Source organism: Ornithorhynchus anatinus, chromosome 3 (genome assembly GCF_004115215.2).
Source record: "Ornithorhynchus anatinus isolate Pmale09 chromosome 3, mOrnAna1.pri.v4, whole genome shotgun sequence".
Taxonomy (NCBI): Eukaryota; Metazoa; Chordata; class Mammalia; order Monotremata; family Ornithorhynchidae; genus Ornithorhynchus; species Ornithorhynchus anatinus.
This window is the reverse complement of record NC_041730.1, coordinates 60,990,735-61,018,676: the sequence shown is the minus strand read 5'-3', so window position 1 is coordinate 61,018,676 and position 27,942 is coordinate 60,990,735. Positions and strand designations below refer to the sequence as shown.

The following is a 27,942-nucleotide window of genomic DNA, read 5'->3' as shown; positions in this document are numbered from 1 at the left end:
TATATAGGTGGGAATTAGACACTGGCCCCTGTACTTGGGCATGGTATTAAATCAACTATGTAACTTCGTTAGCAGATGAAGCACTTTTGTTTTTCTGGGGGTGATCCTACTGAGTAACAATTTCTATTAAGGTGTTGTCTTGTAAGTACTTAAAAAAAAAACCCAAATAAAAAAAAGCTTGGCTTCCAAACTTAACTTGAGTGTAATAGCCGAATGGCCCAATTCACCCTTGGTGGTTGATTACATTTGGCTCTGTTTTTTGGGTCACAATTTGGTTCTACACACCTCTCATCTGCAGGTTGACTTACTCTGGGTGTTTTACCATTTCCTTTCTTTGGGGTAGGATAAAACTAGCTGTGTCTGTTTTCCCCCGTATACCCCTCCACCCCCACCCCGAAACCTGTGAGATGTGCTTTTCGCCCACATGATCCTAAAATGAATCACACTGGACAGATGGAGGGGTAGAAACCTCATTATGCTGGGGAGGGGGACGTTGGGAAGTCTGGTGAATTGAGAAGGGTATAAAAAATTGATAAAGATAGGACTGTCTGTTTTTATATTCTGCCACCTAACATGGGTTTAAATGAATTTGCCTATAATTTGTCTTCAAATACTGACATTTAACTCTTAGGCTGTATAATTGAACCAGCTTTTTCGAGAGTAAAATTCATACCCTGTGTCCAGGCTAATATGTTCACCTACTATAAACATTACTGCCTATGGTTACAGCTGGAATAAAAAATTCCTTTTATATACATCATAGCTGGCAGAGGCTCCTGAGACCACCACAAATCATTCCAGTCTTTGGGAGCTAGCTGACAAAATGCACAAAAATGTAAAACTGGTCTTGTCTGAGATGGATTGACTCTGAAAACCTATTAGCTTATTTAGACCATTGTTTATGCCATTATTTTTCTTAAGATGCTGAGTAAAGTATTCCACAAGCTCTCCTTATTAATTTAGTCACAAAGCTGAGTAGCCTGTCCCCTTCACCAAAACCAGCGTCTCTTGTACAAGTCCTATCTTGCTAGTTGTTTTTTTTTTTTTAACAGGATTTTAATGGGAACAATGAAGCAGTCAGTTATTTATGCAGTCATGATTGGCAAAAGTGATTAGAACACGAATCTGCCCAGAAGCAATGATTAGTTCACAAAAATGTTAAGGAGTACTGAAATCGGGTTCCATTTTATGCATTTAAGAAATACCGAGTCCTTCCTTAATTATGACTACTTGTTTTTAAAGTATTTATACCGAGTAATCTCCTCGGACAGTGAACCTTATTCCAGCAGCCAGTGCATAATTAAATGTGAGAGTGGGGGTGGGAATAAAGCAGAAATGGTGGTCGTGGGACAGAAGGAGAAAGGGAGGGAATTAACACAATGACAAGTGAAGAACGGATTCATCTTTTGAGGGAGGCAAGCCTGGACCAAATCCGACCCCAGTGGATGTGGATAAGCACATGGTGGGCAGGTCTACCAACTCTCTTTTATCATGCTCTCCCAAATCCTTAGTACAGTGTTCTGCACACAGTGAGCGCTCAATAAATACAATCGATCGATTTGCCCCACATCCCATTTTTTCCAGGGCTCATGTTCCAGAGCACTGTTAGCCTGGGACCTGCAGAGCTGGTCATTTGGCTATGCTTGCCTCCTGAATCCTCCGCTGATAGTGCTCCCCCCCCCCACCAAAAAAATTTTCTGCCCGGTCACACGGCTGTGGTTTCCAAAAAATGGAACGTTTACCTAGTTAGCTGGCTTTATAAATAAAGCAAAAGCAACAGTATCTCCTGTAGTGTCAATCCGGTTAGATGGCAATATATAAAGGAGGTAGTAATTGTCCCAGGCAGAACAGTGTCACCCCCTCCACCCCCTCTTGCTTTCATTTGTTCAGCATTAGATGGGAGAAAATGTCTTTCGGGAATGGGAAGAATATTACTGCCCTTTATATTAGTCGTATCCTTTTGGTTTTCCTCATAGGATGCGTCATGATCTTCCTGCCACTACATCTCTCTCCCGCAGCAAATCAAATGACATAGTCATCGCCTCTGAACTCGGTTTAGGTTTGGCGGGTTTGGCTACTGAGGGGCCATACCCACATCGCGATCCAATTTTTCCCTTAACTTGCTCTCTCACCCCTTCAGCAGCAGTACAGGGAGTGCCAGGAACTGCTGAGCCTTTATCAGAAATATCTGTCGGAGCAGCAAGAGAAGCTCACTCTGTCCCTCTCCGAACTTAGCGCGGCCAGATTGAAGGAGCAACAGGTAAGAGGCTTTTTCCTTGGCCCTCGTGCTTGAAATGGCACTCAGCCCGATTGCCTTTTTCTTTCTCTTATTGTTGTCTTCTAGTGTGTAATGCTTTCTTCCTAGAGCCTATAACGCACCCTAGAGACTGGTGGGCCTTTTCCCTGACCCTTACCTGCCTTGTGGTCCGGAGATCCGGAATGCTTATCGGTAGCAGCCTCTGGACCAAGGTGGGAAGCTCTCTGGGGATGTTACAGCCAAGAAGGAGCTGAGAAGAAAACACAGTGCCTTGTAGATGGTAGGCTCCTTGTGGGCGGAGGGGTCGTGTCTACCAACTCGGTGCTGTCCCAAGCTCTTAATGCCGTGCTCGTGCCCACAGTAAGCGCTCAACGGGTTGCTGTTTGTTTCTTGATGTCCTGCTCTGAAGAAGACTCACTGCCTTCTTCTAGATCACATTGCCATTTTGAAAATTCTGAAATTTGAAGAGAAAAATGAGGCATGAGTAGTAAAAGGTGGAAATAATTCCAGACATTTTGAATGTAGTGACATCCATGATGTAGTGACGTGTGACGTACATACCTAAATGTTTAAAAGCTAATCAACAAATCCTGCTCACAATTCTGGGCTGAGGGCTCTGCAGAACACCCCACCCAGATAGTGCCCCAGTTTTCTAGAGTGTGCATTCTTACTAAAACATATATCAATATGTGTATGTGAATTAATGCAGGCTACCATGTCGATATGAACGTGGACTGAAATTCCATGTTCTTAAAAAATGCGATGCATGTCCTAACATCCCCTCAAGGCTTAAAATGATTGATTTATTAATGTCCCAGGGCCAAGATATGGCTGAGGTTTAAAAAATTTATCCATACCCTTTAGAGATGACAAATCTTTTAGAATTATGGTTAAACCTTAAATTTTAGATCCTTGTACTTCTTTCTGTGGGCACTCTTTGTAAATGTTCTTCTGCCTCCCAAGTTAGATTGTGAGGTCCCTTTGAGCAGAGAATGGGTTTATGCTTCTTTCAACTGCTTAGTACAGTGCATTGACTCTAGGTGCTCAGAGGGCCTGGGTTCTAATCTCAGCTCCTCCACTTGTCTGCTGTGTTGACCTGGGGCAAATCACTTAATTTCTCTGGGTCTCAGTTACCTCATCTGTGAAATGGGGATCAAGACTGTGAGCCTTATGTGGGATGGTGACTGTGTCCAACCAGATTATCTTGTATCTACCCTAGCGCTTAAAACAGTGCCTGGCACATAGTAAGCACTTAACAGAAACCATAGTTAATTAGTAAACACCATTAGATTCCCAATTATGAATTTGATTTTCCAGTTGTAAAGGAGATGCTCAGTTTTAGTCTAGAGAGCAATCCCAAAACCCCCCAATTAAAAAAAATCAAATCCTTGAGAGCAAGAGTCACCTTTACTTTTGCCCAGATTAATGCTTGAGTGACAATTTGGTCAGGTTCATGTGTGAACTCTGACCCGGCGTTTGCCCTTCAACCTAACACCTGCCTGAAAATCTCCCCCTCTAGACTGTAAGCTCTTTATAGGCAGGGAATGTGTCTGTTTATTGTTATATTGTACTCTCCCAAGCATTGACTGACTCTAAACTGACTGAATTAGGTGGGAATGGATCCTGGCCATCCCAACCCTACTGTAGTTTGAAACCTGTCTGTCGAAGTAGCAGCTGCTCAGTGTGGTCCGGGGGTGGTGGGAGGGAGACTGCTGGGGGTTGGGGAAGGGACGGGGGTGGAAGAGAGAGAGAGACAGAGAGAGAGAGATCACCCCTTTTTTATGGTCTTCGTTAAGCACTTACTCTGTGCCAAGCATTGACTAAGCTCTGAGGTAATCAGAGCTAATCAGGTTAGACACAGCCCCTGTCCCACATGGGGCTCACAGTCTTAATCCCCATTTTCCAGGTGAGATAATTGAGGCCCAGAGGAGTGAAGTGACTTGGTCACACAGCAAAGTGACGGGGCTGGGATTAGACCCCAGGCCCTTCTGTCTCCCAGGCCCGTGCTCTATCCACTAGGCCACGCTGCTATTCCTAACCATCTCATCTCCTTGCTGAGGATGCGCCTTGTATCGGAATAAATAGTGCAGAGTTGGAAAGCACATGGGCAAGAATTTCACTAGGGGGCTCCAAAGACATAGAGACTGGGAGGCCTAACCCTCGCCCTTTGTTGGTTTTGACCCTCGGAGTCTCTGATGTGTTTAGTACAGTGCTCGGCACATTGTAAGCACCCAGACCACACCATCAGTGAGTTCCAGTGTTCAAGATGAAATCTCGTGATGCCTGTGTTAATGCAGTTTGCATTAATAAAGGGTCTTTAAATAGGCTCTCCCTCCCCCATCTAGGTTTATGTTCTTTTTTTAAATGGTATTTGTTAAGCACTTTCTATATGTCAAGCACTTTCTTAGGGTCAAGCACTGTTCTAAGCACTGGGGTAGATACAAGTTAATCAGGTTGGCTGTAGTCCCTATCCCACAAGGAGTTCACAGTTTAAATGGGAGTTCACAGTCCAAGTTCTATTGTCTTGTCTTATGCCGTCGAGTCGTTTCTGACCCATATCGACGCCATGGGCACATTTCTCCCAGAACACCCCACCTCCATCTGCAGTCATTCTGGTAGTGTATCCATACAGTTTTCTTGGTAAAAATACGGCAGCGGTGCCACTTTCTGTACAGTAAATTCGAGTCTCCGCCCTCGACTCTCTCCCATGCCGCTGCTGCGTTAGTGCAGGTGAGTTTTGACTTGTAGCAGATTGCCTTCCACTCACTAGCCACTGCCCAAACTAGGAATGGAATGTGTATGCCTCTGCTTGTTTTCCCTCCTTAAATCCTTCAGACAATTACTCTCCCCCTCTTTAAAGCCTTATTGAAGGCACATCTCCTCCAGGAGGCCTTCCCTGACTAAACTCCCCCCCTTTCCTCTTCTCCCACTCCCTTCTGCATCACCCTGATTTGCTCCCTTTGTTCCTCCCCCCTCCCAGCCCCACAGCACTTAAGTGTAATTTATTTATTTATGCTAATGTCTGTCTCCCCATCCTAGACTGTAAACTCACTATGGGCAGGGAATGTGTCCATTATTATATTGTACTCTCCCAAGTGCTTAGTACAGTGCTCTGCACAGAGCAAGTACTCAATAAATACGATGGAATGAAAGAATGAATAGCTGAGACTGGTGGAGTACTGGAAACTCTCCAGGTGCGATCCTGAGACGAGCCAAGGTCTATACTCAACCCTGAAATATTTTTTTTGGAAAGGATAGGAAACAATTGTGTGTGCTATTTTTGAGTTAAGCTCACATATTCTTAATTATTTTTTGTTGTCATTTTATGCATGATTTATACATTAACTCAAAATCCCTTTTAGGGCAGGTACAATGTCTTCTGCTATGCTCCTACAGACAGTTTAGGCCCTCAATTAGTAATGTTGATGAGAAATTTTATGTCACTCTTGATGAGCGGGCTGAATGGAGTAGGTCTGCAAACTACTAGAGGAAACATTTCAAGTTTTCACATAGGGTTGACAAGTCAAAGAATGATGAACCCTTTGTTTCTAGTCAGTGCCTGGTGTCGAGAATTCACTGTCCACCCTGACAGTAGTGAACATGCAGTAGCCCTCATTAATTAATGAAGCTACTACTACTATTCCTAATAGTAATTACGGTATTTCTTAAGTGCTTATAATGGGCCAATTACTGTACTAAGCACTGGGGTAGATACAAGATAATGAGGTTCCACATGGACTCACAGTCTAAGTAGGAGGGAGAACGGACATTGAATTCCCATTTTGCAGATGAGGGAACTGAGGCACAGAGAAGTGAGGTGATTTGCCCAAGGTCACACAGCAGGGAAGTGGCAGAGTCAGTCTTAGAACCCAGGTCCTCTGACTCATAGGCCCGTGCTCTTTCCACTAGGCCGTACCATGTCCTGAGGATTTCCTCAGGTAGCTGTGGGGATTATTTATGTGCTGGAGCAGGATTCAGGTAACCTATTGCTTTTTAAACCCAGGGTCAGCCTGAAGATTTCAAACATGGTCTTGGCAGGCTAGTGTCTCAGCCCTACTTCCATGAGCTGCTGACTTCTTCCTTCCCAGGAAGGTGCTTCTGGAAGTTTCTCCCATGAGAGTGGTAAAGAACATTGAAAATTTGGTCTGGCTTACTATGCCTGATGTTGCTTCTTGAAGAAAATCCCCCTTTTTGACTCAGTCTTTGGTTAGCTCTGGAGAGAGACATTCACCTAGAAAGGAAGTCACACCATCTGGATTTTTACATGTGTATTTCTATGTCCTTTGTTCTTGAAGATGTTGCAACTAATAGTGAATTTCTCCCATGGTGGAGTTGAAAAAACCAATGAATGAAAGCAGCATGGCCTAGTGGCAAGAGCACGGGCTTGGGAGTCAGAGGTCGTGGGTTCTGATGTCGACTCCGCCACTTCTATGCTGTGGGACCCCGAGCAAGTCACTTAACTTCTCTGTGCCTCAGTTGCCTCAAATGGAAAATGGGGATTAATACTGCGAGCCCCATGTGGGACATGAACTGGATACAAATTGATTAGCTTGTATCCACTCCCCTGCTTAGAACAGTGCCTGGCACAGAGTAAGTGCATAACAAATTTCTAAAAAAACAAACATATCTACTCCAGTGCTTAGTACAGTGCCTGGCACCCAGCGAACACTTAACAAATACCATTAAAAAAACAAAACAAAAGGGAGCCCCTTCTTTCCAGATTGCTGCATGCCAGACTGATTTGTCTCCTTCTGCTGTTCCAAATGTCCACTGCTATGCCTTGTTATTTGAAATCATGCTTTACCCAGACTTTAAAATGCTTTCTCTTCTCTCCTTGTGTGGATTCTGTTTCAGTTCTCCGAAGAACAGTCTCTGGCTGTCATCTGTGCTTCTCACACGTATCACCCAATAATGCTGTGTTGTGTGGGCATTCATTCATTCATTCAGTCGTATTTTTTGAGTGCTAAATGTGTGCAGAGTACTGTATTAAGTGCTTGGGAGAGTACATTATAACAATAAGCAGACACTTTCCTTGCCCACAGCAAGCTTACAGTCTAAAGGGGGGCAGTAAGCCTTGCCTTAATGCGGGGGAAGCTCACTGTGTTGCAGATCCTCATTGAGGATGATCCGGGCCCATCACCTAGCATTGGGTATTACTTTGAGGAACCAGTAATGACATGGCCTGAGGATATGGATGACATTTCAGGGAGGTCCAAGGGCTCACAGCCAAGTGTGGTGCCCCCCCATGTGCTCACACATTTTTCCAGATCTCTTTAAGGATGTACTAGCCTTCTTGATTTTGATTTCTGGCTCTCTGCCTCCTTGAATAGTATTTTGACTAGGTAGCAATATTCAGGGACTGCATCGGGTCCTGGGTTCCCACTGAACATCCCTGGTGGGAAATACGGCTTCCCTCCTGCAGATGCATACCTGGTCTCATTGTTCTTCAGGTGTATTTCAGTCGGTAGCGTTTGACTTTGGAAGGCAGTTTAAAACCATCTGCATGCCAATGACTTTAATAATGTTGGTATTTTTTAAGCGCTTACTATGTGCCAAGCACTGTTCTAAGTGCTGGGGGAGATACAGGGTAATCAGGTCGTCCCACGTGAGGCTCACAGTTAATCCCCATTTTACAGATGAGGTAACTGAGGCACAGAGAAGTTAAGTAACTTGCCCACAGTCACACAGCTGACAAGTGGCAGAGCCGGGAGTCGAACCCATGACCTCTGACTCCGAAGCCCAGGCTCTTTCCACTAAGCCACGCTGCTTCCCATAAAGACTTTATAAGGTCTTTGACTATCTTGTCCATCCAGTAGTATTTATTGAGCACTAACTGTGCACAGGGCACTGTACTAAGTGGTTGGGAGAGTACCCCACAGTAGGTAAACCTGGATTTTGGTGTTGCTCTTCTTATGCATAGGTTATGTTGGCTGGGCTGGGCTTTTGACTTGAGGCACGTTGCAATTCAGAGAGCGCACGGATAACTGTATTCTTGAGCAGCCTATCCAGAAAATCTATGGCTAGGATCCTTCCAACAATGGAGGACTTTCTGTTCTTTCTTCATGACAGTTTCTCTAAGGTAACGGACCAAAAAGCAGACACAGTGGAAAGGAGGAAGGGGCCTGAACATTCCTACAATCCGTAGGAAGGAATCTTAGAACCCTCCTCGCCCTGCTCACCAACATTCAAGGGGATCAACCAGTCAATCAAATGGTATTTATTGAGGAGGGGAGTGTAGCTGTTTGCTTCTGGGGATGTTTTGTTCCATGGTCTAGAGGGAGCATGGCTTAGTGGATAGAGCTTGAGCCTGGGAGTCAGAAGGATCTGGGTTCTAAACCCGGCTTAGCCACGCGTCTGCTGTGTGAGCTTGGGCAAGTCACTTCACATTTCCTGGGCCTCATCTGTAAAATGGGGATGAAGACTGTGAGCCCCACGTGGACAGTGACTGTGTCCAGACCAATTTCTTGTATCTACCCCAGCGCTTTGAACAGTGTCTAGCACATAGTAAGTGCTTAACAAATATCTTTTTTTTCCCTTTCCCCAGCCAGCCAGACTACAGTGCAGGCTCTTAGCTAGCAAAGAAGACCAGGCTCAGCACATTCCATCACCACTGGTGGGAAAATAACCTCAAGAGTCTGTCCTGCTAAACACGGGAGTCCCTTCGAAAAGTCTCATCCAAGTGAGCAGCCTAAAGATATTGGTCACTTCCTAGTTTCCCGAAAAGCAACAGCCCCATGCAGCAGAACAATGGGTGTCTGAGTAGTCCTGTTTTAGGAATACATTGTGCACCCATAAGGACACAGCTCTAAAAACTAAATTGAAGGTGTACAGAGCTGTAAAACTGTCTAACCTGCTGTATGTGTATGAGACCCAAGCTCCTCACAGATGTCATCTCAGGAGAAGTCGATTCAGGGTCAACTTTGAGCCTAACATAATTTTTAATTTAATGATATTTGTTAAGTGCTTACTGTGAGTTATATTAAGGGCTGGGGTAGTTGCAAGCTAAGCTCTTTTTGGGCAGGGAATTTATCTGTTGTTGTGAGCAGGCAATGTGTCTACTGTTATTGTTTATTGTTTTCTCTCCCCAGATCTTAGTACGGTGCTTTGCACACAGTAAACACTTAATAAATATGATTGGATGAATGAATGAATGAATAATCAAGTTGGGCACAATTCTTGTCACACATGGGGCTCACAGTCTTAATCCCCATATGACAGATGAGGTAACTGAGGCACAGAGTAGTTAAATGACTACCCCAAGGTTACACAGCAGACAAGTGGTGGAGTAGGGACTAGAATCCCAGTCTTCTGACTCCATGGCCTGTGCGCTTTCCACTAGACTAAGCTACCTCTCGTAACATCAAATGGCTAGACAGAATCAAGCAAGTATTCCTGGAGTACAGTTATGGTCCTCTCAACACCACTTCGCCGGCAGGAAACGGAGGACACTAGAATGCCCAGACATGTTGAATGGCATGCTGAAATGCAGCAGTTGAAAGCAGAGGGGACAGGAAATTCTTCAAGAATGCAGTGAAGTGCAGCCTCAGAGACTATGACATGACAGATGAATGTTGAGCTAGAACTGCAGCAGACAGACCAGTCCAACAAGTTGCAGCCACGAAAGGAGCAGCTGCTTTTGAGCAGAGGCTTCAAAAATTTGGGGAGTTTTAAGGTGCAAAATTGCAAATAACGTGTGGCAAACAAAAAGCATACCAGCATAATAGGAGACAAGCTTTGCACATGGAAGGAACTGAAAGGATTTGGGGTTACTTGGTGAGGCTTCAGCAACCCCCGCCTCCTTAGGTAAAAAGTAATTACAGTGGCATGTTTCTCTGCACAGACACAAAACGTAGTTTGGACTGGTTTACTGAGAATATTTTAAACCAAACATAAGAAAAGTCTTCATTCATTCATTCATTCATTCAATAGTATTTATTCAGTGCTTACTATGTACAGAACATTGTACTGAGTGCTTGGAATGTACAAATCGGTAACAGATAGAGACAGTCCCTGCCCTTTGATGGGCTTACAGTCTAATCATACAGTCTTCCTACCGGGAGTTTTTTTTTTCTTTTTTTAAGTTCTCTTCTGACCACCATTTTTCCGTTCTTTTTCTAATGGTCTTTTTCACATTGCCTGATCACAATATTCTTTTCCTTTACTTTTTAAGACCATTCTTTAGGGTGAAATAATAATAATAACGACTGTATTATTTGTTAAGCGCTTACTATGTGCCAAGCACTGTTCTAAGTGCTGGGGTAGATACACAGTAATCAAGTCATTCCACGTGCGGCTCACAGTCTTAATCCCCATTTTACAGATGAGATAACTGAGGCATAGAGAGGTTAAGTGACTTGCCCAAGGTCTTTCCATTAAGCCAGGCTGTGATAGTGGTGCCAAAACTGCCCTTTGTCCATCTCCCTCTCTAGACTGGAAGCTCGTTATGGACTCTCCCAAACTCTTAGTACAGTGCTCTGCACCTAATAAGTGCTCAGTAAATACCACTGATTGATTGTCTCCAGGCCTGAATTATCCACCTGAAAACCTCCCCTCTCTTTGGACCAAGATTGCTAATTGAATATCAGGTCAGGGCAGAAAGGAGGAGATAGACCGTAGGCAGTTGGGAGAAGAAACAACAAGTAATTGTGGAGCTGTCAAATCGTTGCAGAAACTAACAAGATCACGTTGCTATGGATTTGATACTTATCCATTTTGAACTGATGCTTCCCCTCTGTCATGCTTTTTTGTTGATTTTCACCCCATTTTGTGGTCTGTTGTGAGATCAAAAGCATAATGCGTCAGTTGTTTGTCTTTTTCTGGAGCCAGAATGCAAAGTTTAAAAATAACGTGTTATCATTTGTGGCTAACAGGCATCATATGGAAAGACTGGTGGTAAATTGGCCATCCCTGACACATTCCTTGCATGAGTCTTGTCCTTGTGTGATTCATGGAGCAAGAACCCGCTGGGTCTGCGGCTTGTGCCATTGGTTCTCCTATATAATGTGGAGTTTGTGTTCTTACAAAACCGTGCGTTAAGGAAAACCAGCTTTTGATACTCCCCTTCTGCAAGGTCGTGCGCTACAGGCAAGCATTTCTTCCAACACCACATTGTGCTGAATCCAGACAGACTCATGTTGTTGGATTAGTTCTCTCTAATTCCGGAACAATATTCTAACCAAAGCGCCTAGTAAAGTCTAGATGGTAAGCTTATCTCTAGACTGTCAGTTTGTCTCTAGACTGAAAGATAATTGTGGGCAGAGAGTATGTCTGTTGTACTCTCCTAAGTGCTTAGTACAGTGCTCTGCACATAGTAAGCACTCAGTAAATATGATTGATGGAGTCACTGACTGGCCTAGTAAAATCAGGTGTTGTGCTGCAAGTTGAGTTTACCATCACTCTTCCTGGGCCCAAGCAGCTGGTCTTCAGGGATTTTGGTTCTAACGGAGATCACTTCTTGCCCAGAATTCACATGCAGTGCTTGGACAGTCAAAAAGGTGACTCCTTGATAACATGGCAAAAAAGAACTTAATAAATTTGCCCTCTCAGAGTTCTTCATTTTGTATTTGCTTCCATTGCAAGGCCAAGGTGTGGTTTCGAACAACAGTTCCTGCAAACTGCAGTTAGGAGTGGAAAATGACCTTTGTCCGTTCAGTGTGTCATATCTCTCTGCCCCTGAGATTCTACACCCCAGACATGACAAAGAGTCGATGATCTCAGAGGCAGAACCAAATCCAGAGAAGTAGCATGGCCTAGTGGATTGAGCATAGTGTTGCCTAGTGGAAAACGCACGGACCTGGGAATCAGGAGAACCTGGGTTCCAAACCTGACTCCACTACATGTCTGTTTTGTGACCTTGGGCAAGTCACTTCACTTTTTTATGTCTCAGTTACCTGATCTGTAAAATGGGGAGTAAAACTGAGCCCTCTGTGGGACAGGAACTGTGTCCAAGCTGATTAACTTGTTTCTACCCTAATGCTTAGTATAGTGCCTGGCACATAAAATGCTTAATAAATACCTTAAAAAAATCCTATGGGCTTTTTCCCCACCATCGCTGACTGTCCAAAATTAATGAGAGTTGCCATATGATTTTGCCATTGAAATGTGAAGTTAACCCCCGGACACTTCGTAGGGATCGATTAAGCCACTTCTCTGACTGAGAATCCTCCAAAGTTATTTGTGTGAAGACTATTTCTTTACTGAAGGGAGAGAACCTTTCCCCCAGGATCCAGGGAGATCCTGAACCATTATAATTTTACAGTAGTATTTATTAAGTGCTTAATATGAACTAAGCACTGGGGTAGATAAAAGATAATCAGGTTGGACAGTTCATGTCCCCCATGAGGCTTACAGTCTAAGGGGGAAGGAGAACGTATTTAATCCCCATTTTACAGAGGAGGAAGCAGGCAGAGAGAAGTTGTGATTTGTCCAAGGTCACACAGCAGGCCAGTGCCAGAGCCATGATTAGAACACAGATCCTCTGACTTCCAAACCTATGTTCTTTTCATTAAGTCACATTGCTTCTCTAGCATTGATGGTTTTGTGTAGTTTTGAGCTATAGTCTTATCTGGAAACACACTTGGGCCAGACTCTAAGTCCTTTTTGAATTCTGTTGAAACATTTGTTTTGCAGTATTTTTGTAACGTACGAAATTAGACATGCACCCTCCTAACTAAATTATTTCCAATGCCAATTTTTTATCAAACTTTACAGTATTGAAAGGCAGGCCACTGAATGACCTTATATCAAAGTAACGATTATTCTCTTTTAAGAGGAATCCATTTCAGCATAGATTTGAACCCAAGTCCAGTGTTTTCCCATTACTGTTAATTCTGACTTGGGTCATATAAGAAAAAAAAGAAAGCCTGGGCTTAGGAGAATTAAAGAGATTCAGTATGACCCAGTGGTTAGAGAACTGGCCTAGGAGTCAGAAGGACCAGGGATCTAATCCTGGCTCTGCCACTTGTCTGCTCTGTGACCTTGGGCAAGTCACTTAACCATGTAGAACAGGGACTGTGTCCAACCATGTGTCCATGGTCTTAAGTCTAGAGTCAGGAGCTGGGACTGTGTCCAACCTGATTAACTTGTATCTACCCCAGTGTTTAGTCCGGGGCCTGGCACAGAGTAAGCACTTAACAAATACCATAAAATCAAAAAGAACAAAAAACCTTTAGAGGCAATATGCCACCCTTAGGATAGGTAGTGAGAATAAGTACTCATGTAATTGAAAGCACTGTTATTGCCCTATTCATTCATTCAATTATATTTATTGAGCACTTACTATGTGCAAAGCACAGGTCTAAGTGATTAGGGAGAGTACAATACAACAACAAACAGATGCATTCCATGCCCACAAAAGCAGTTTGTAGTTTAGAATTAATCCCTTCAATTGCCCAGGCAGGTAGTTGGGCTTCTTTTCTTCCCAGAATGCATCCACATCTTTTCCTATGCCATTTGTCACAGCCGGCTATGTTCCTAATATTGGAATAACTTTCCAGGAATAAAAAAGTACAAAACAAGGAGTTAAATGGTAATGATAATAATAACAATATTAATTGTGGTCGTTAATATGGATAAAATTGGAGGAAGAGATGCTTTTTGTTTAACTTCTACTCTGGAGAACAGCCAAATGGGAAACAAAGAGTTCTGTGTGTCAGGGTCCCATGAAGACTCTTCATTTTGTTCCTTTTAGAGCAATGAGGAAAAGCAGAGGAGGAGACTATACCCAGTTCTCTACTAATTGCCATTTTTCTGACACCACCATCGGGCCGTTGCCAAACAGACGCAGGTTGTCGGAGGAAGCGTTCCTAATTCTACTGTTGCCTTCTATCCAAAACATGTAGTGAAAATATGCCTTGTGGCAGAACTGAATATGTCAGATGCTATAATAGGAGACTGGGGACCCTCAATCCTAAATCCTGACTGAAAGAGCCCCCAGAGTCACTTGGAGAGCACCTGAAGCCCTCCAGGTCTCCGGTTCTGTTGTTGGTTTGGGGATATTTTCTGCTCAATTAATAAATCAGTGGTATTTATTGATCGCTTACTGTGTGCAGAGCACTATACTAAGCACTTGCTCAGTGCTCTTTTCATTGCCACAACTGTACGGCTGAAGCCCAGGCCTCTACCCGTAGGTGGAGGGGTCATTGGGGACTAGCCTACTACTCCCCTTCCCAGGAGGGGGTACAAGAAGCCTGGGGAGAAAGTACCCCCTCTCCTTCCCATGGCTTCAAGTCCACATGTCTTTCTGGCACCCAGAGACTCTCTCTCCTCCAACCCCTAAGATAATAATAATAATGATGGTATTGGTTAAGCGCTTACTACATGCCAGGCACTATATTAAGCCCTGGGGCAGATACAAGCAAATTGGATTGGAGACAATCACTTGTCCCATGTGGGACTGTGAGCCCCAGTCTCAGTCCCCATTTTCCAGATGAGGGAACTGAGGCCCAGAGAAGTGAAGTGATTTGACGAAGGTCACACAGCAGACAGGTGGCGAAGCCAGAATTAGAACACCTGACCTCTGACTCTGTGCTCTATCCACTACACCATGCTGCTTCTCATTAATCCAATACTTTCTCCCTCAGGACCCTCAGCACTATACCTTAGGTAAGCTGGGGCTCCCATTCTTCTGATTCTTCTCCCTCTTCTCTCAGAGCATTCCTGGTTCCAGTCTCAGCCTCTCTGGGTCCTTCAGAAGCAGGGTCTCTTTGCATCTTTTCTCTCCCTCAGGGACAGGAACCTCACTCCTCCAGAATTGTAGCTCTGGACTCTGAACCTCCAGGTCCTTTCCGATCCTTTCCAGCTTACTGTGAGCAGGAAACATGTCTATCCACTCTATTATACTCTCTCAAGTTCTTTGTACAGTGTTCTGTATGTTGTGTGCATTTCCTGAGTTAAAAAACTCACTGAGTGATTTTCAAACACCTATTACTCTATTTTGTAAACATATTTCCTCAACCAAGAAACTTACCAGTCCCAATTTAGGATTACATTCATGCCAAGAAAGATAGTTTGTGAGTTTTTAAAAAACTATTTAGCTGTTGGCTCACTTGAATGAAATGTAGGGCTTGTCACTTTTAATCATGCATCTGTTTTCCTCTCCTCCTAGGCAGGTATATATTCATAATATCTGTCTGGATCCTTCCTCTTGATTCTTCATTTTATAGAAAATCAATAACATTCTAAGAAAAGTGTTATTCTAGCCTTTTGTGTTCAAAAAAGTGCCTGCCAAATTTCTTTGCTGCAAAGATATTTTTTTCCCTGGCCTTCTAACTCAAAAATGGCAAAACAGATTTTTATCAAACTTTCTGGAAAGATTTTTCTCAACTTAGGCTTGAAGCCTGAGGCATTTCAACCCAAAAAGTAATTTTTTTGGAAGTGTTTAAGTGCTTGAAAATAGAGAGTGGAGTGGGCAAATGCTCTGGCTACTTAGCCATTGCAGAAAAACCACCTCAGGACACTAGCAGAAAGACATTTACTAAGATACAGGAACTGGATGTGGGATACAGCTGAACTTCTGTGTCACCCTCAAGATTATGATTGGGTATCCAACAGGGTGAGAGAGGCATCACTCTTTTGACTCCACAAAGAAATATGGTTATATTGAAGTAGAAAGGATTTGGGAAAACTTGGTGATTGTGAGGATTGTGGGTTTCTGGAACATGGAATTTAGGAAGACTTGATAATCCTTTCCTTGGGAAATTTGTGAGGGAAAGGTAAGTAGCAATCGTTTGGGGGTGGTTTGAATGCAGTTCTCCCTGAAGGCAGGGGCATGGACTCAATGACTTCTTGAGGCCCCTTCCAGCTCTGGGATTTAAAAAAAAAAGAAACACAAGAAACTGGAGATTAAAGGCAAATTGATTCCCTTGTTCAGTCAATCGAGAAACTACATACAACTAACGAGTAAAAAGTTTAACACCCCATGTAACAGAGATGGGGGTGACAAAATCCCTTTGAAGCTGCACCACTTGGAATTTTGAGTTCTCTCTTAATTTGTGCCTACCCAACAGGTAAAAATCTCTCATTTTAAATAATGTTTTTTGGCTCACATTAAAAAAGAAAAAAATAATTACCAAGTACTGAAGTGCAGACAAAAAGAGGGGAGTCTTTTCTGCTTTCTTGAAAAAAATAAACAGGGGAAATCAATCAGTCGTATTCATTGAGTGCTTGCTGTGTGCAGAGTACTGTACTAAGCATTTGGGAGAATACAGTCTAACAGAGTTGGTAGACACGTTCCCTGCCCACAACTGTCTAGAGGTAAAAGTCACCTATTTTACTATTTCTTTGCTACTCCATTGTCTACAACTGGTACTTCCATTGCTGAACTTTTCTAATCGCTAATTCTTTGTCACTGGAAATGAGCATCCTCACCCAAAAGTGAAGTACAGACCAGATCTAGGTATCAAGAGGGACAACAAGCAGGGTAAGCAATTTCCCTTTTGTACTTGGTCTTCCATTGCCTTAATCCAGAAATGGGCACTTCTAAGGAAGTGTGGCTGCCCTCAATCAGACATTCAATCAGTGACATTTATTTAGTGCTTTAGTGCTTTATTTATTTAGAATGTTTCCATCTCACTCTTCACTCCCCTCGGGCATCCATACCATACCCTTTCTAAATGGGGCACTGTGTGACAATGAGAATAATCATCACCCAGTCCCCAGAACTAATCAATCAGTGATATTTACTGAGTGCAGTACACTGTAGTAAGCACTTGGGAGAGTACAATAGAACAGAGTTGGTTACCCAAAAAAATAGAGGGTGACCCCTGGACCACATTGCCTGATTGGTGCCGTGTTGGATAAAGCTACACAGTGTAGTGAGGGATGATCTGTGGAGAGAGATGCTGGATGCACCATCCTTTTTTTTTCCTTTTTTAAATAGTATGTGTTAAGCGATTACTATGTGCCAGGCAGCGTACCAAGTGTCGGGATACAGAGAAGCTAAAGTTTTGCAGAGGTCTTTCTTCATCAGACCGATGGCTGTCACCAAGTGATTTCAGAGTCAGATAATTGCTAGGATCAGGCCTTCTGAACCTGTCCAGAAGTGATTGTCTGGTGATGTGGCAATGTCCTTGAAATGCACCATGGCCTAGTGGATAGAGCACAGGCCTGGGAGTCAGAAGGACCTGGGTTCTAATTCTGGCCTTACCACCTGTTTGCTGTTTGACCATGGGCAATTCTCTTCACATCTCTGGGCCTCAATTGCCCTCATCTGTAAAATGGGGGTTAAGGCTGGGAGCTCCATATGGGAAATAGACTGTGTCCCACCTGATTAGCTTGTCTCTACTACAGTGCTTAATACGGTTCCTGGCACAAAGTAAGCATTTAACAAATGCCATTTGAAAAAAAAAAAAGGCAGCCATTTTTGCCTATATGTGGTCTGATCTGGCTGCCATCCTGGCTTTGATCTGATTCATAGTCAGCTGAATGTATAATTGTTCTTGAAATTCACCCTTTCATCTCCACCCAAACTGCTGCCTCCATAATCCAAACACCCATTTTTATCCCACCTTGAATACTGTATCGGCCTCCTTGCTGATCTCCCTGCCTTTTGTCTTTCCCCACTCCTGTCCATATTTCACTCTGCCGCCTAGATGAATTTTTCTACAGATTCGCTCAGTCCATGTTTCCCCATTCCTCTAGAGCCACCAGAGGTTCACTCAGTCGTATTTATTGAGCGCTTACCATGTGCAGAGCACTGTACTAAGCATTTGGAAAGTACAATACATCCACCTCTGCATCCAACAGAAACTCATCATCGGCTTTAAAGCACTCAAGCACCTTGCCCCCTCCTCCCTTACCTTGCTTTTCGTGGCTTAGTGGAAAGAGCCCGGGCTTGGGTGTCAGAGGTCGTGGGTTCTAATTCCAGCTCCACCACTTATCACCTATGAGACTTTGGGCAAGTCACTTAACTTCTCTGAGCCTCAGTTACCTCATTTGTAAAATGGGGATTAAGACTTTGAGCCCCACATGGGACAACTTGATTACCTTGAATCTACCCCAGAGTTTAGAACAGTGCGTGGCACATAGTAAATGCTAAACAAATACCATCATCATCATCCTACTACAACCCAGACCACATATTCGCTCCTCTAATGCCAAACTACTCACGGTACCTCGATCTCCTCTGTTTCACCTCCGATCTCTCACCCACTTCCTGCCTCTGGCCTCAAACACCCTCCCTCTTCAAATCTGACAGACAGTCTCCCCACCCTCAAACCCTTATTGAAGGCTCAGCTTCTCCAAGAAGCCTTCCCTCACTAAGCCCTCATTTCCTCTCCTCTCTCTCCTTCTATGTCTCTCTGATTTGCTTCCTTTATTCACCCCTCACTCAACTCCACAGCACTTTCTTATGTACATAGCCATAATTTTTTTTCATAGTAATGTCTGTCTCCTCCTCTAGACCGTGGGCTGGTTGTGGGAAGGGAATGTGTCTACCAACTCTGTTGCACTCTCCCAAGTGCTTAGTTCAGTCCTCTGCACATAGTAAGTGCTCAATAAATTTGATTGATTGATAGTTCTTGGTTTTGGTTTTCACTTCTTGTTTTGATTTTCACCTGTTTTTTTTTTGTAAGAAAGTAAGTAGACCCTTACTAATGTGGCACTCTGTGTCTGTCACAATGTGCTGTGGCATCTGCATGTCAGCGCCAATCAGAATGCCATTATCCGAGCTGCCACACTAGTTCTGTGTTTATGTTTTCACTCTCTTCTAACTGCTTGTCTCCAAACACTACACTCGCACTGCCTCCCAGACGGAACATACCGTATTCATAGCTGGCTGCTGTCGATATCATGACCACCAGTAGTAACTGTGAAGGTGCTGGAGTCTGGAGAGTTCCCAAGTCCATTTTGCCTCCTTGATTCAGCTTTCCTTCAGAAATGAAATGGGAAAGACTCGGAAAGTTCTTCCAACTAGCATGGGTGAGACTGAAAGTAATCGCTTTGGGGCCTGCATTGCCTTCTTTACTTCTAGGTGAATTTCACCATCTGTGAGGTCATCTTAACAATAATAATAAAAAAAAATTTCTTTAGTGCTTATTATGTGCCAGGCACTGTACTAAGCGCTGGATAATGATGATATTTGTTAAGTGCTTACTATGTACCAGGCACTGCACTTAATGCTGGGGTGGATACAAGCAAATCAGGTTGGACACAGTCCCTGTCCCGCATGGGGCTCACAGTCTTAATCCCCATTTTATAGATGAGGGAACTGAGGCCCAGAGAAGTTAAGTGATTGCCCAAGGCCACACAGCATACAAGTGGTGGAACCGGGATTAGAACCCATAACCTTCTGGCTCCCAGGCCCGTGCTCTATCCAGAGGAGCAGCATGGGGTAGTGGATAGAGCTTGGACCTGGGAGCCAGAAAGTCATGGCTTCTAATCCCAGTTACACCACTTGTCTGTTGTGTGTCCTTGGGCAAGCCTTTTTACTTCTCTGTGTCTCAATTACTTCATCTGTAAAATGGGGATGAAGAATGTGAGCCCTGTGTGGAATGGATACTGTGTTCGATCTGATTTACTTGTATCCATCCCAGTGCTTAGTGCAGTGCCTGGCACATGGTAAGGGCTTAATAAATACCATTATTATTATTATCTTTGCATAGAAAGGACAGGTATGCATACAGTCCTCTCCACCCAACTTGTCATATAGAAGCTATCATTGTCTACTCATTTGTTTTAGTATTGATATCTATTGAATGCCTACTTTATGCTTGCTATTTTACCACGTGAGTAGGATTATACAAAAAAAGCCATATATATTGAAGACCAACGCTGCCATCAGGGAGCTGACAGTCTAGGGGGGAAAGACAAACACAGAAACCTAGTTTTAATCCATTTCCCTCCCTGCCTCCACTCAGACCAAAAACAGCAAAGACCTGAGCATCCTGCATATTTCCAAAGTTTCCAGAGCCGTTTCACCTGCATTCTTCTGGAGAAGGGCAGGGCTTGGGCAACACTCTTGGGAGGAGGACCTGAGATTCCTAGCTCCCGAAGGCCCCAGCTCCACTGGTGAAGAGCTTGAGCTGTATCGCTGTCACACCTTCTGTTCACTTGCGCTGGCTAGGGAAGTTGTTCAGGTCTTAAATTGCTTGATGTGTCCATTTCTGGACAGGGAGCTTGACTTCCGATGTGATGCTGATGACCCATGTCCCATAGCCATCCAGAAAGTTAGGCTCTGTCACAGTCTTCCAGATCTTTTGTGTGGCTGGAACATTGATGCTTTCATAGTGGCACACTCTGTCTCCTCCCTTGTACAAGGGCGTGCTGGTAAAAATCTGTGTTTTTCTTGCTTTGACCATACAGAATCACCAATTGAAGGTATTTATTGAGTGCTTACTGTATGCAGAGCACTATACTAAGCGCTTGGAAGAGTAGAATGCAATGGAGTTGGTAGACATGTTCCCTGCCCACAACAAGCTTACAGTCTAGATGGGGGAAAGAACTAATAATGAACTCCACTTGACCAAGATTCCATAAGATGAAAGATAAAAAGTGCTAAGCTTTGGAAATGGGTGGTGATAAATAACTTTGTCTTCTTAAATCAGAGGAATGTGGGAGTGAGTGGAGTAGAAATAACCTCATTTGGGGGGTGTTTGAAAAGGGAGGGGAGTGGGGGAAGATGGTCGAGAACATGCAAATTCTATTTTAGGACCAAAAAAAAAAAAAGAACTAGGCACCATGGTACAAAGTGAATCCACCAGTTTTAATCAGCATTAACTCAAGGTTAATATCTTATGATGTCCCTAGTTTCATTATGAGAGTTTTAAGTACATAACTTTTTACAATAGATTCAATACCTTGAAGCTGAACAGAAATTGGTTTACTTTCCACAACTCATAAAAAGCAGCTTTAATTGTAAAGTGAATATTAAAATAGTCACTAAAGTAGGTTCAGACAGATGTGAATGCATTTGGGCAGCTCTTGTGTAAAGCAAGTGAAGTGATCTTCTGTACAATAGGTTTCTGCCCTGACATTAATAGAAAATATCATCTGAATTAAAATGTAGTTAAATCTTCTCTAACAGACATTATTTTGGACATTTTCTCTGATGCTTCCAAATGTTCAGCCTTTGCCATTTCAAGAGGCTTTATACAAAGATGTAAAGAAAATTGCCCTTGTTCTAGATAATCAGGTCTGACCTAATTATACAGTCCCTGCCTCGTCGCCATCTCTAACAGCAGAGAGAATCCAATTTATTCTGGCAAGGATGTGGCTGATGAAACTCTGGGACTGTTGTTATTTCCAAAGCCTTGGTGGGACTGTTCTCAGAAGGGATGGTTTAGAGGACAGGACTTTATGAGTTTCTACTGCGGAAGACCCTTATTTCCTTTGGCAAATGAATGCTAGACCCTTTGCCTTGGCAGTATGGGAAAGGGTAATATTTCATTATGGTTTGACCAGTGACATTGGAGGAAACTCGTCTATATTGGGATCTCTTTCTGTTCATTTAGCTTGTACCCTCTCCAAATGATTCAGATTCCAAATGGGCCCTCATCTCCTTTCTGGATCATGTCCTAAACCAAGACAAGTTACTTAACTTCTCCGTGCTTCCTTTTCCGCATCTGTAAAATGGGGATTAAATGCCTGTTTGCCCTCCTTAGACTGTGAGCCTTGTATGGAATAGGGACTTTGTTTTACCTGATTATCTTGAATTTACATCAGTACAGTGCTTGGCACATAGTAAGTGCTTACTAAATGCCACCAGACAGATCATTATCCTTCTTTGGGATGGGGATTCCCAATAAAGAGCCCCAGTGCCATTAGTTTCTCGGATTTGCCATTCCCGAATTCCTCTAGAGTTAGACAAGTGGTATTTTAGAGCAGGAAAGAAGAGTAAGAAATCAAATAATCATCCAGCCTACACACTGGTTAGCTTACTGTGCATTCTGCACGATGGTGGCTATTGTAGATGCGAAAGGCCAAGAGTCGCTCTTAATCCACTAGCAGCATTTGTATTTTAGAGGAATGGATGTCTTTGCCAGGAAGAAATGGCCTATGTAGGTAAGAGCTTCTTAATCCAACTGAAATGAGACTCTGCCCTCCAAAAGGAAAGAATTTTTTGTTTATCCCAGGAGCTCATTTCTGATCCCGGTACCTAGAAGGGGCCGACTCTGTCCTTTCTCCGTTGTAAACCTCAGAGCCTCAGAGAGCTTATTTCCTTCTATTGTTTTTTGATCTCAATCTCTGCCCTATTAGCATGAGGAATTTTTAGTCTTCTGCCTAGACATCCCATTTCATTTCGGATGGAAAGCTGGGCCAGGGAACAATGTATCAGGAACTCTGCGGATGCTAGCACCTCCACGGTTACTTCTGATGGTCATGATATGGCCAGCAGCCAACTATAAATACGGTATTTACCATCTGGGAGGCAGTGCCAGTGTAGTATTTTGAGACAAGCAGTTAGAACAGAGTGAAAACATAAACACAGAACTCGTGTGTCAGCTCAGATGTAGTGTCCTGATTGGCACTGACATGCAGATAAAGCAGCTTCGAGCTGCCGCTCATGGTGACACAGTATAGTATTCAACTTTTGCAGAGGAGCAAATGCTAACTCCACCTCCTGGGTCTTTTGGGTAGCTTCTGTTCTATTCTTCAGAGTGTGATTTGAGGTGCTACTTCATATGTCGGTTGCTTGCTCGACTTCCCGATATCTACTCTCTTTGCTCATCCCTTTGAGTGAAGCCGGGGTTTTGGAATTGCCCCTCCCCCATATTAGATTTATTTGGAATGGGAATGGAATGGAACAAATACCTTCAAAGAAATGCTCTGCAAAAGCTGGCACCTGTGCATGCGTCGGTCGCTGCTTATGTGGGGCACATCTTCACCAGACCACTGTGACCTGTAGGCCGGGAGAGAAGCTGACCGGCCACCGTGCCGTAGAGACTGGCCCCAGCAGTTTCTACTCCAGCCTGGGACGGGTGAGAAATCAGAAATAACGAGAGGCCATCTAATTCCTCAATCAAGCAGTAGTATTTAGTGAGTGCTTACTCTGTGCAGAGCACTGTGCTACACCTTTGGGAGAATACGGTTAGATAGAGTACCTAGACACGGAGTTCACTGGCTAGAGGGGAGAGAGAGAGTAAAATGAGTTACAGATGGAGAGCACAAAAGTTTTGTCAGGGTTGGATGAAGATTAAAGTGCTTAGGGGTTACAGACACAAGTGCATAGGCAGGCACAAGGGAGACACATTAGAGAAAAGACCTAGAAGGGAAGAAAATAGGGCAAGTGGCCCAGAAGGGAGGGCAAATAAGGGAAGTAAGGGCTTATTCAGGGAAAACTAGAGGACCAGGGACCGTGTCTAAATCTCACCCATGTACTTTTCCCTAGTGCCTAGTAAGTACAACGCTCTGCAATCAATCAATGGTATTTATTCAGTGCATACTGTGTGGAGAGCACTGTACTAGGCACTTGGAAGAGTACAATACAGTAGAGTTGGTAGACAAGTCCTCTGCTCAAAATGAGCCCCCAGTAGGTACTTAATATATGCTTAATTATATGAGAAGCAGTATGGTATAGTGGATATAGCATGGACCTGGGAGTCAGGAGGTCATGGGTTCTAATTCTGTCTCTGCCACTTGTCTTCTGTGCGAGCTGGGCAAGTCACTTCACTTCTCTGTGCATCAGTTATCTCATTTAAGTGGAGATTGAGAATGTGAGCCCCACATGGTACAGGGACTGTGTCCAACCTGATTTGCTTGTATCCACCCCAGCTCTTAATACAGTGCCTGGCACATAGTAAGCACTTAACAAATACCAAAATAAAAAATAATATTCTATTACTCCTCCTACTATTACTCTATCCAGCTGTTAACCTGTCACATCGCTTTAGCCGTTCAGAGCTACGTGTGGTCAATGAGAAAGATGTTCTATTTGGCAGACTTTGGTATTGTGAGGTCAACTAACTTTTTTAAGTTCTTGCTATCTTCAATGTTCTCTGAATGAGTTGAATTGATGGTTGGTGTTTTTCCTGTAATCGTATTCTCATTCTCATAAATGGCTGGCAGTGCCACCCATGATTTGAGATGTTTATCTATAAAATGGGGATTAAGTACCTGTTCTCCTTCCCCTTCGACTCTGAGCACCATGTTAAACAGGGATTGTGTCCAATCTGATTGTACTTTTCACATACTAAGTGGCTAATTATTATTATTATTATCACTGTGATGATAATATTAATTTTAATTGGTATTTGTTTTAGCATTTATTATGTGTCAGGCTCTAAGTGGTGAAATAGATACAAGGTTGGACCCTGTCCATCCAACATAGGGCTCACAGTTTTCATCTCCATTTTACAGATGAGGTAATTGAGACACGGAGAAGTGAAGTGACTGGCCCAAGGTCACACAAGCAGACGTATCAGTGCTGAGATTAGAATCCAGGTCCTTTTGATTCCCAGGCTCATGCTCTTTCCACTAGACCATGCTGCTCTTGTTTATTTTTTATGATTTTATGATTTTTCTTGAGTTTCTTGTCCCTTATGATTATAAAAAATCACCTGGAATATTTTGAAAGTACAGTGTCTTGTCCAGCATTATTTAGCTATTTCCCTTGTGTTTGTTTACATTCTTATTCTTCTCTGGCTTTTTAAGATGACAGAACTATTCGCTTCCTGATTTCAACTGTCATCTAATGCTTACACAATTCAGCTTGGCAGTCACTGCCTCTCATTGGTGTTATAGGAATTCATGTGTTTAGAAAGTGCTGGGGAATTATCCTATATGTGACCAAAACAATTCTGGTGCAGTCAAATAAGGATATTAAGGCATGGGATAATACAGCCTATCAGACTAGCAGCTCTCCAGCCAAGATCTGGAAGAAATATTTTTGAAGGAATGTATAAAGTTAAAAATAAAGATTTGGAACCTCAATCCCAGATCTTAGTGTTGCTGTCCCCCTCCGATGCCAAATTGAGCAAAATCAGCAATTGAGAACTATCATTTCAATGGGAAGCAAGCCATGAATCCAAAGTCCCCACCTCCTTCGCCCAAAAAAAAACATCCAAAGACCCTAATGAGTAATGCATGCTTTTCTGATGCTGAGGTACTGTACTCTGAGCATGGAGTTGTCCTTCATACTTGAAGAAGCCACCACTGACCATGAAATTCACCAGTAGGCACATCATGGCTCAGTGGAAAGAGCACGGGCTTTGGAGTCAGTGGTCATGGGTTCGAATCCTGGCTCGGCCACTTGTCAGCTGTGTGACTTTGGGCAAGTCACTTAACTTCTTGGTGCCTCAGTTACCTCATCTGTAAAATGGGGATTAAGACTGTGAGCCCTACATGGGACAACCTGACTCCGCTGTGTCTACCCCAGCGCTTAGAACAGTGCTCGGCACATAGTAAGCGCTTAACAAATACCAACATTATTATTATGTGTAACTGAAGAGGGCAAGACAGGATGAATTGTCTCAGCCGCATTGTGCACGCACACGAAAGCTGCCCCTAGTGCCATTATGTTGAGTGTTTGCCGCCACGCCTGACGCTGTTGTCTCTTTTTGCCTCCTTGCCTCTTGATCCTTATTCTGAATCTGCTCAAAGAAATCTGCCCCTTTCCTGATTGCAAAGCATCATGCTGGTCTATCTGCAGCAGCTGACTCTGAGTTTTCAGTTTTGAGGACCAGGGTCTGGTGCCAACCAGGGTCAGGCCTGGACGTCAAAGGACCTAGGTTCTAATCCCTGCTCTGTTTTATTCCTGGCTCTGCCACTTGCCTGCTGTGTGATCTTAGGCAAGTAACTCAAGTTTTCTGTGTTTCTTTCCTCCTCTAAAAATGGGGATTGAATTCCTATTCTTCCTCCCTCTTAGACTGTGAGATCCACATGGGCACAGCAACTGTTCAACCTGATTGTGTTGTTTCTACCTCAGCACTTATTACTGTGCTTGGCACTTGTTAAGTCCTTACTTTTTGCCAGGTACTGTAGTAATTACTATGGTTGATACGAGCTAATCATGTTGGACACAGACTTTCTGCTAGGCCAGGCTCAAATAGAGTAATTAGAGTAAATTGTGAGAAGCAGAGTGGCCTAGTCAATAGAGTACGGGCCTGGGAGTCAGAAGGACCTGGGTTCTAATCCTGGCTCTGTCACTTTCATTCATTCATTCAGTCGTATTTATTGAGTGCTTAGTATGTGAAGAGCACTGTATTAAGTTCTTGGGAGAGCACAGTACTACAATCAACAGACACATTCCATGCCCAAAATGAGTTTACAGTTGAGGCGGGGGAGGCAGACATGAATATAAATAAATAAATTGCCGATGTGTGCATAAGTACTGTGGGGCTGGGAGGGGGGGAGAACAAAGGGAGGAAGTCAGGGTGACGCAGAAGGGCATGGGAGAAGAGGAAAGATGGCTTAGGCAAGTCCTACTGAAGGAGATATACCTTAAATAAGGCCTTGAAGGGAGGGAGAATAATTGTCAGATTTGAGGAGGGTGGTGTTCCAGGCCAGAGGCAGGACATGGGCAAGGGTTCAGTGGTGACATAGGTGAGATTGAGGTACAGTGAGAAGGTTAGCATTAGAGAAGTGAAGTGTTGGGTTGTAGAAGGAGAGTAGCGAGTTGATGTAGGAGACAGCAAGGTGATTGAGTGCTTTAAGGGCAGTAGTGAGGACTTTTTGTTTGATGCGGAGGTGCAATGGGAAACCACTGGAGTGTTTTGAGGAGTGGGATGACATGTTGAACATTTCTGTAAAAAAATGGCCCCCTCAGCAGAGCGAAGTATGGACTGGAGTGGGGAGAACAGACTTGTCTGCTCTATAACCTTGGGCAAGTCACTTAACTTCTCTATGCTTCAGTTACCTCATCTATAAAATGGGGATTAAAACTGTGAGCCCCTTGTGGGACATGGATTGTATCCACCCCGGTTCTTAGTACATAGTGTCTGGCATTTAGTATAAGAATTTAAAAAATAACATTAAAAAAAATTGACCGTACAATCGAAGATCCTTCACTCTTACTCCCAAGTGCTAAGGAAGGGTATAAATATGGAAGTGCTAGAGGTAAGATAGGTTCAAGTTACTTTGGGGTGTTTGGAGTCAATCTGGGAATTCTTGTTGAAGGAGCTGGGATTCTAGGAGGCCCTTGAATGTGGAGAGAGCTATGGTCTGTCAGATTGGTGGGAAGGGATTCCCATGTGAGGGGAACAACTTGAGTGAGGGGATGGGGGCAGGAGAATTGAGGGTGAGGTACACAGGTAGAAGGGGAGCGGGGGGGAACAGAGAGAGCAAATTGGGAGATGGTGGGTGAGAAGGGTCGAGGTATAGGTTGGCAGGAGTTGGTGGAAAAAAGGCTGATTATGAGGAGCTTTCTTTTTGATGTGGTGGGGAAAAGGAAGCCATCAGATGGTTTAGAGGTGAGGAGAGATGTTTGATGGGCAGCACTTCCAGAAGATGATCAGTGCAATCAATCAATCAATCATATTTATTGAGTGCTTACTGTGTGCAGAGCATTGTACTAAGCACTTGGAAGAGCAGAATATAACAATGCTCAGATTCCCTCCCCACAACGAGCTTACAGACTACAGGGGGAGAGAGACAGTATGGACTGGAAGTGGGAGAGGTTTCTCTTATCTCATGCTGTCGAGTGGTCTCCGACCCATAGCGACTCCATGGAAGCATCTCTCCCAGAATCCCCCACCTCCATCTGCAAACATTCTGATAGTGTATCCGTAGAGTTTTCTTGGAAAAATGCGAAA

General features: G+C 43.7%; 1 protein-coding gene across 3 annotated transcripts in view; it reads left to right on the top strand.

The window, feature by feature from the left end:
* The window catches only part of KIAA1328 (KIAA1328 ortholog), a 320,218-nt gene that overhangs the window by 147,607 nt on the left and 144,669 nt on the right, over window positions 1-27,942 (top strand). For all 3 annotated transcript variants that reach the window (XM_029060661.2, XM_039911486.1, XM_029060660.2), the window contains one exon: window positions 2,133-2,260. In XM_029060661.2, coding sequence (XP_028916494.1) covers window positions 2,133-2,260 — 128 coding nt within the window. The remainder of the gene's footprint in view (window positions 1-2,132; window positions 2,261-27,942) is intronic.